Raw genomic sequence first — 8180 nt, forward strand, 5'->3', positions numbered from 1 at the left:
AGTACTGTTGGAAAATTAAATTAGATTACACTAGCAAACTGATGAAAAAGTTTTTTTTAAAAAAATTACACTAATGTTACACTAGATATCAGTGGTGGCACAGAGCAATTAATCACAGTATATGCTGTGGGCCTGACACACAGGCCTAATGGAAAATAAAATTAGATTACAATAGCAAACTGATGTAAAAGTTTTTTTTTTTTAAATTTACACTAATGTTACACAAGATATGAGTAGTGGCACAGAGCAATTAATCACAGTATATGCTGTGGGCCTGACATAAAGGCCTGATGCAAAATGAAATTAGATTACACTAGCAAACTGATGTAAATGGCTACTAGGTATGATTATGAAAATTAAAAACGAAACCTTCTAATGTGCGTTAATATTAACTCACAATATTGTAATTTTTTGTGCAGTGTATAATATCAATAGATTTTAAAATACAGTATATACCCTGTTTTTATTTATTTATTCTGTTTGCTGCAGCACCAAGGTCAATGGATTTTTAGTTCCATACCTTTTTTAAAATACCTATCTATCTATCTATCTATCTCTCTCTCTCTCTATATATATATATATATATATATATTTATATATTTATATATATATATATATATATATATAGCGATATAATTAAATTTTTATTAATACCAATATATATGTACAATTTAAAACATAAAAATGGTTGCAAGTAAAAAGTGTATCTGAACACATTTAAATTTGTATAACTCTTTTTATTTTTCAAAAGGAGATGCAGGATATTCCTGTAGGAACTGGCTACTTACTCCTGTAAATATTCCACGCACAAGATCTGAAATGCGGTACAATGATGCACACAAAACAACTCGATGTGTGATTGAGAGGACCTTTGGAATGCTCAAAAGCCGTTTTCGTTGTCTAGATGAATCCGGAGGCACTCTTCAATACGTTCCTGAGAAAGTGGCTGTTATGGTGTTGGTCTGTTGCATGTTGCATAACATCGCTTTGCGACAATCAAACATAGAGGAACTGGAAATAATAACACCAGATGAAGATGGTGTTGAATCTGTTCCTCAAGATGTAGTTGAAGGGGGTACACATGCACGTAACCAGTTGATACAAACTCATTTCGTAGGTGAATAAAATAAAAATTATGTATGATTTATGTATTGATTGTATAATTTTTAGCAATAATTATTTATAAACAATCTCTTCTTATATTCACAGGTTAACTAGAAAATGTTTCTAAGTTCAAGCATGAAAATCTATAATTCAAAAATGAGAAACGTTCTCCACAAAATTATTCACAATTTAGATGATGAGAGTGATGTGTAATTCAAAAATAAATATGTTCTGATTGATACAGTTGAAAAAAAAATTATTTGCATATGTTGTCTTTTCTTCTATTTGTTATTTGTTTAAAAAAATTAAAATAAAATCAAATTTTTTTTTAATTTATTTTTTTTACTAACGACTTACAATATAGTTGTTGAAAATAAGTTGTATCCTTGAACAGTGTGCAATTAAGAAAACAGGTTCTGTGATTCTAAACTTTTTATTATTGTTGAAAACAAGCACTAGCTTTGTATATATTTGCAAGCCAGATACAGCTTTTGGAACCTATAAATTAAGAACAAACCTTGCCTAGACGTATGGCAATGCAATTGGAATAAAATGTAAGCTAGTCAAGTATAAAATGCATAAAACATATCAACCCCCTAGCTATAGTGTTGATGCTACACACTGCAAGAAAACAAACCTTGACAGGAGAGATGTTTTAAAAATTGAAACAGTCGAATTACATTTTATTGCATTCAATAGTAACCTTTTCATAACTATATGAACATCATAATATATTAAAATTTTATCAAAACAAGAAGGCAACATATAAAAACATTTTATTAAAATTTTCTAATAACTAGATAACCATCAATATATAATATAACAATGCAATTTAAATAACTAATAAACTTATTTAAACATATATGAAACTTTCGCTAATAATAAGTTGCAAGAATAACAATTGAAACAGAATTTAATATACATGTATTGAATAACATTCTAATCTAATGAGGATGCAAATTATGTGAACCGAATAAGTTTTAACAAACTATCTGTCTCTTAACACATTTATCATAAAATAATATAAACTCAAACATTGATTTATAAATAAAAAAAGTTTTCCTGAATTTACTCAAATGATTGACATATTACGTCATTTCCTTCAAGATTAGAAACTCGTTAGCAAGATGTCGCAACGTTCTCCGTTCACTGCTGGAGAGCTAATTATTTTAGTTTATGGGATGGAGAAATATTTTCCAAAAAGAATAGGAGGTGTTAGATCTGTCAAACAAGATCAACGCGATTATCTTGTTTATGAGATAATACGCAGGATGTATCGGGTATCGGGAATAAAAAGAACAAGAAGACAGTGCCTTCAACGCTATTCGGACCTACGTAGACGTGAAAAGGAGTACCATACTAGGATTAGAAGTCTCATTAGAGTTTGTAAGTGTTGACTACATACACTATTTCTAATAGATATTGTATTTTGATTCAATTTCTACGTTTAAAACGGTTTAGTTAAATAATGTTATGCGTTTGTTCTGACGCATTATGATAATTTTAAAGATAGATATAAATAAAGTGATAGAACTTTATAGATATAGACAGATATACTATATATAAATAATAATCAATATATAGAACTATAATGAGAGATAAAAAGATAGATCTAAAAATATAAAGAAAAAGAATATAGAAAAATATAGATCTAAAGATAAAGGGATAAATAGTGATAGACTTAATGGTTGTTAATTTAATCAAAGAGAAATAGAAAGAGCTATAGAGATTTGAATTACAAATTGATAGCGATAAACAGAAATAGATATAGAAAACTAGACATCTAGAGTTAAAAACACAATGAAAAATTAAGTCCCAGAAAAAAAAGATACAAAGTTATAGATAGAGAATATAGTTTTTAAAGAGTAAACTAAATTAATAAAGAAATACAAAGAAATAGGACAGATTAAGAGAGTTCAATTAATAGAAAAAAGAGAAAGAGAGACACATATAGAAAGTAATAAAATTACTTTGTTCAAAATAATATTTATAATAACAGTGACAGAAATAGAAAGCAATATTGGAAGAGAGAGATAGAGAGAAATATAGTGCGAGGGGGAGAGAGAGAGAAATAAATAGATAAAAATATTTACAATTAGAAATATAAATAATAAGAAATAGGAGAGAAAGTGAGAGATAGAGCTAGCAAAAGAGAGAGATAGAGAGAGAGAAAGAGAGAGGGAGAGAGAGAAATACAAAGATAGATAGAGATAGATATAGATAGATATAGACTTGTAAATGTTGAGATATGAAAAGAAAAATATAGAGAGATACAAAGATAGATATAAATAAACAAAATGATATCAAATAAATGATAAATCTAGAAATATGAAATAGAAAGAATGATAAGAGATAGAGAAAGATAAAAGAGTTCAAGAGATTTATCTTTATATATAAATAGTAAAGTTTAGATAGATATAAATAATATAATTGAAAAATAGATTCAACTCCAAAAAATAATAATTATTATAAATATATATATATATATATATATATATATATATATATATATATATATAAATATATATATATATATATATATATATTTATATATATATATATATATAGAGAGAGAGAGAGTTCTATCTCATTCTATCTTTTCTTATTAATCTTTGTTCAAAATATTTATTTATTCAGATTTTATTCATTAATGGAAATGTGATTACAGATACCAAAAGAAGAAAGGAAAAGAATAAGAGTGCTCCACGATACCTGAGACCAATAATGGCTTTTACCCCAAACAGTAATGCACAATCTCCTCCACTTCCTATAACTTTAATGGAAAATAATGATCTGAACACAGAAATTCAAGATCCATTAACTACTGATATGGACAATCAATATGAATGTGAAGTAACTTTGACAGCTGAAAATGATCAGGAAAATGTCATTGATGGAATTGGATCTAGTGAATGTGAGTGTCAATCTAATTATACATTTTTTCACTGTATAAAAATAGAGTAAAGATAAGTAATTTTCTTTAGTTGATAAAGATGTTATAAAATCGAAATACATCAAAATGTGTATATCTCTAAATTCTAATTCCATTCATTTTCTTCAATATAAATTAATAATTTTGATTTGTTCTTATTTATCTTCCTTATATTACAGCCGTGCCTGAAAAAAAGCAAGATACAACAACCAAAAATAGTTTTGTAAAAAAACTAAAAAAATTTAAGAAAAAATTATTGAAGATGAACAAGGAGATTGATAAAATGATTTCAATACTAGAAAAATGTTGATTGAAAAAATAATAATTTTACTTTATTATAATTTGTGAATGTTCTATTAATATTCTATGTCAAGACTATTATATATGTCATTTTTATTTTTTAAATATGACTTATTGATGTTCAGTAATTTTGAATATTTTGATAAAAATTAGTGATTAAAACTAATTATTAAAGAAAAAATAAATATTTTGTTTCAACCGTTCTAATCTTTTTTTTTAATAGCGTTCACATATATTTTTTGGCTTAGTAGTTCAAATGTTATAAGTTCTACAACTTGTATTCAAACAACGATTATAATGCATAGTGATCAATATATTAATTTATAATTTTGTTTTATTATTTCAAGACCAACATATATATTATTGATCACATTAGCATATATCTTGAAAATTATATATATATATATATATATGTATGTATATATTGTTCTCTCTATATATATATATCTATATACACACACACTGAATAATATTTATATTTATATTAATGAACTAAAAATATCTAAATAAATATATATATATATGTATAGTTACCTAACTATATATATATATATATATATATATATATATATATATATATATATATATATTGATCAAAGATCTCTTTTTCTATCTATCTATCTATCTATCTATCTATATATATATATATATATAAAAATTATATATATATATATTCATCAATATATATATATATATATATTTTATATATAAAATAACTCATTGTAATAAGTAATAATTGTAATTGTTATATATATATATATATATTTTTTTTTTTTTTATCCATGACTCTATCAATCAATACTATTAAAATATTAATAGTTTTGGTTGATTATGTACAAACAAATACAACATATACAAACCTTGCAATCTATGTTTATGTATATAACTCACTCTCTCTCTGTCTCACTATATATATATATATATATATATATATATATATATATATATATATATATATACAATTATAATTTATATATAGACATTGAGAGAGAGATAATTTTGATATATTTATATATATAGACATACATATTTGGATTGTAAATTATATATAATTATATTGAATCTAAATATATATAAATATATATATAGAGAGTGATATAAATATATTTATCTAAAGAAACATATGTATGTATGTATCAATATATATATATATATATATATTATAATTTTTTTTTTAAATTATTAGATTTCTATATTTAAATAAATAACTTGTTTATAACAATTTAAATGAGAACAGAATAAACTATATTCAAACATTATTATTATAAAATTTAAATAGCAATGTAAAATTATGGCTATTCTTGAAATTGTGGGTTTGGTGATGATGATGCGGAGAATAAGTTTGATATTGATTCTACGCATTTACTTAAATTTTCAAAACCAGCTCTAAATATCTCATTTCTTTCCCTTTCAATTTCTATTTTTTGCTCCTCTATTCTTATCCTATCCTTTAAAAAATTTCCAAACATCTCAATTACTTTGTTTTGTTCATCCCTAAAATTGCGTGCTATTCCCACCATCTCCTGTAATGCGTCTGTCTCAGGGGCAGCTTCAATTGGATTATTAGCTATATTAGCAGCATTTTCAATTTCAGGTATTGGTGTAGACATTGTAGACTCTGGTTGTTGATGGGACCTTGATTGGGCAGATGTATTTGTCCCTGACAAGGACTCTTCAATTATAGTCATTTGTGAATCTTCTTCTAAAGGGTCTACAGTCCTTAGTATTATTTCCCCACTACTAATATCATCTTGTGTGTTTTCTTCTTCGTTACCTACAAATAAATATAGAAAATAAATATATAGATAAAACATCGAATATATGTATGTAATTTATGTTTTACATATAAATTTGACAATAAAAACATTCTAAAATATTTAAAATTAAAAATATATATATATATATTCATTTTTATTAAAAGATAGCCAATACAGATCTTACTCAATTTTATTTGGAAAAAAAAAATAATTTTGATTTTCAAATCAATTTCTAAAAATGTAAGATTTGTATTTGATTATCATTTTTTCAAAAAGAAAATTAGTACATCAATAACGATTGTGAATGTTCTCTGCCATTTCAGGAAAATCAATTACTGAAAATAAGATATTTGATATGCAGATTGATTTACCATGGAACATATCTTTTTTCACATTACAAAACATGATACTACATTAAAGTTAAATAAGGACAAAAATATCTTTAAATTTTGCCAACAATAGAATAAATGTACATAAAGCTATATAATTACCTTCTTCTATACCTCCGGATATAATTTGATTGAAGATATTCATGACTTCTGAAAATAAAAAATAACATTTATTTTTTAGGGTTCTTTTAATTTGTTAACAAGAAAAAAAATACAACAATACAATTTAAAAAAAAAAATACCTCTCGAATTTCTGGCATTGTCAACGGGTGTACTGCAGGGAATATCAGGCAATGTATCCGCTGATCCTAAACTATGTGTTGTTATCGAAGATGACGAAAGGGTTCTTTGACAAACATTTTCTGTAGGCCTCATTTGGCTTGTAGAAGCTAATTCCTCAATTGACTCTGTAGCTTGTAGAGAAGACTGGCTAGAAGGTTGTGCTATAATAGTTAAAAAGAATACATATATGTGTTAGAGGGACATTTTACTCAAAAATAATATTTCATGTTTCAGATTGAGAATATAATTTCTGAAAACTTATTTTTTGTTAAATTTTTTATTAATTCTCTTGTGATTCTTATTTTAAAGATAAACCTAGGAGGTTCATAGACTAATTTATAAGGCCTTATTTTCTGTTTTTTAACAATATAGGTTGTTAGCTCATGAGTGTCAAAAGTTATAGACAATTATCTTGGTATATTGATTCGAAAAGGAAAATTGTAATTTTAGAAACAGGACCATTTTTGTTGAAAAAGTAAAATTGTATTTGCTGATTGGACAGAAACAATTAACAATTGCTGTCCATGGTCTGAAAAAAAAATGGTCTGTCGGCTTAGCTTAGAGACCTTCATTTTAAAATCAAGATAGCAAGAGAATGAAGAAAAATGTATAATGTTTGTAAATTATACTTGTTTACAATTACATAGTATATGAATCAGAAAATAAATTTTTAGGGTTGAGTGTCTATTTATTTTCATCATAATATTTATGGCCTTTTTGGAACTTAAAAAAGCCTGCAACGTATGAAAGATGTATACTTGTGAATCCATACTCCATGATTTGAAGTGCACATGAATATAAGTAAATGTAATTTATCCTAATCTTACTTTAAAATAAGTAAGAAATTATAAACTAACAAGGTCAATAATTCAGTATCACATATCACTGTTGTGCGTCTATAGATACGCTGTTTGAACATGTAATTTGTATACAAACCTGGAAAATCATCGGAATCACAAGGCACATCAAGACCATCTACTATTTCGTTCCCCAATCGAGACAATACACGTCGTTCATAGTTGAGAAGATCGGAATCCATTGCTGGGCCACCGCCGGTAGCCCTAGCTGCTTTTTTTTCTTTGGCATATTTTGACTTTGTGATTCTTTTAATGTCAGAGAAACGCTTTTTGCAACTATCAACATTTTTGGGAAAACGTGATACTGCTGAAACAGCGCGACTAATCTCTTCCCACAAAAACTTTTTTCTGCTATGTGTGGTAACACGCTGCTTATGGCCGAGAAGAACATCATAATGCTCTAATACACTCTCTACTAGAACTTCATTTTGTTCTAAAGTAAATTGGACATTACGTCCACTTTTGGTTCTTCCAGCTTCAATCGCTGCCATCTTGTCGCAATAAAGATTAATCTGACTAATAAAGTAATAGGCGTATGCTAACATTCGCGCCGTAATGA

At 26.0% G+C, this 8180-nt stretch overlaps 2 protein-coding genes across 2 annotated transcripts; one reads left to right on the plus strand and one right to left on the minus strand.

Moving 5' to 3' along the window:
* Positions 1–677: 677 nt before the first annotated feature.
* On the plus strand, positions 678–1354 carry LOC128640189 (putative nuclease HARBI1). Its single transcript, XM_053692576.1, has 2 exons — positions 678–1117; positions 1210–1354. The coding sequence occupies exons 1-2, from the start codon at positions 820–822 to the stop codon at positions 1212–1214; spliced, it is 303 nt and encodes a 100-aa protein (XP_053548551.1). The 5' UTR covers positions 678–819; the 3' UTR covers positions 1215–1354.
* Positions 1355–5631: 4277 nt separating this feature from the next.
* LOC128661396 (uncharacterized) lies at positions 5632–6935 on the minus strand. The gene is made up of 3 exons (XM_053715656.1): positions 6725–6935; positions 6585–6632; positions 5632–6110 (listed from the first exon to the last, which is right to left on the minus strand). Exons 1-3 carry the CDS (start codon positions 6855–6857, stop codon positions 5632–5634), a joined length of 660 nt encoding a protein of 219 aa, XP_053571631.1. The 5' UTR covers positions 6858–6935.
* Between the last annotated feature and the right edge of the window lie 1245 nt (positions 6936–8180).

This window comes from Bombina bombina, chromosome 1 (assembly GCF_027579735.1).
Source record: "Bombina bombina isolate aBomBom1 chromosome 1, aBomBom1.pri, whole genome shotgun sequence".
Taxonomy (NCBI): Eukaryota; Metazoa; Chordata; class Amphibia; order Anura; family Bombinatoridae; genus Bombina; species Bombina bombina.

What these genes read in the sequence shown, in the direction of transcription:
- LOC128640189 (XM_053692576.1), top strand. Translation starts at nt 820, where the DNA reads ATGCGGTACAATGATGCACACAAAACAACTCGATGTGTGATTGAGAGG.
- LOC128661396 (XM_053715656.1), bottom strand. Translation starts at nt 6,857, where the DNA reads ATGAGGCCTACAGAAAATGTTTGTCAAAGAACCCTTTCGTCATCTTCG. An exon ending in CAATGCCAGAAATTCGAGAG is followed by an intron (nt 6,633 to 6,724) that starts GTATTTTTTTTT and finishes TTTTATTTTCAG; the next exon opens with AAGTCATGAATATCTTCAAT. An exon ending in ATCCGGAGGTATAGAAGAAG is followed by an intron (nt 6,111 to 6,584) that starts GTAATTATATAG and finishes ATTTATTTGTAG; the next exon opens with GTAACGAAGAAGAAAACACA.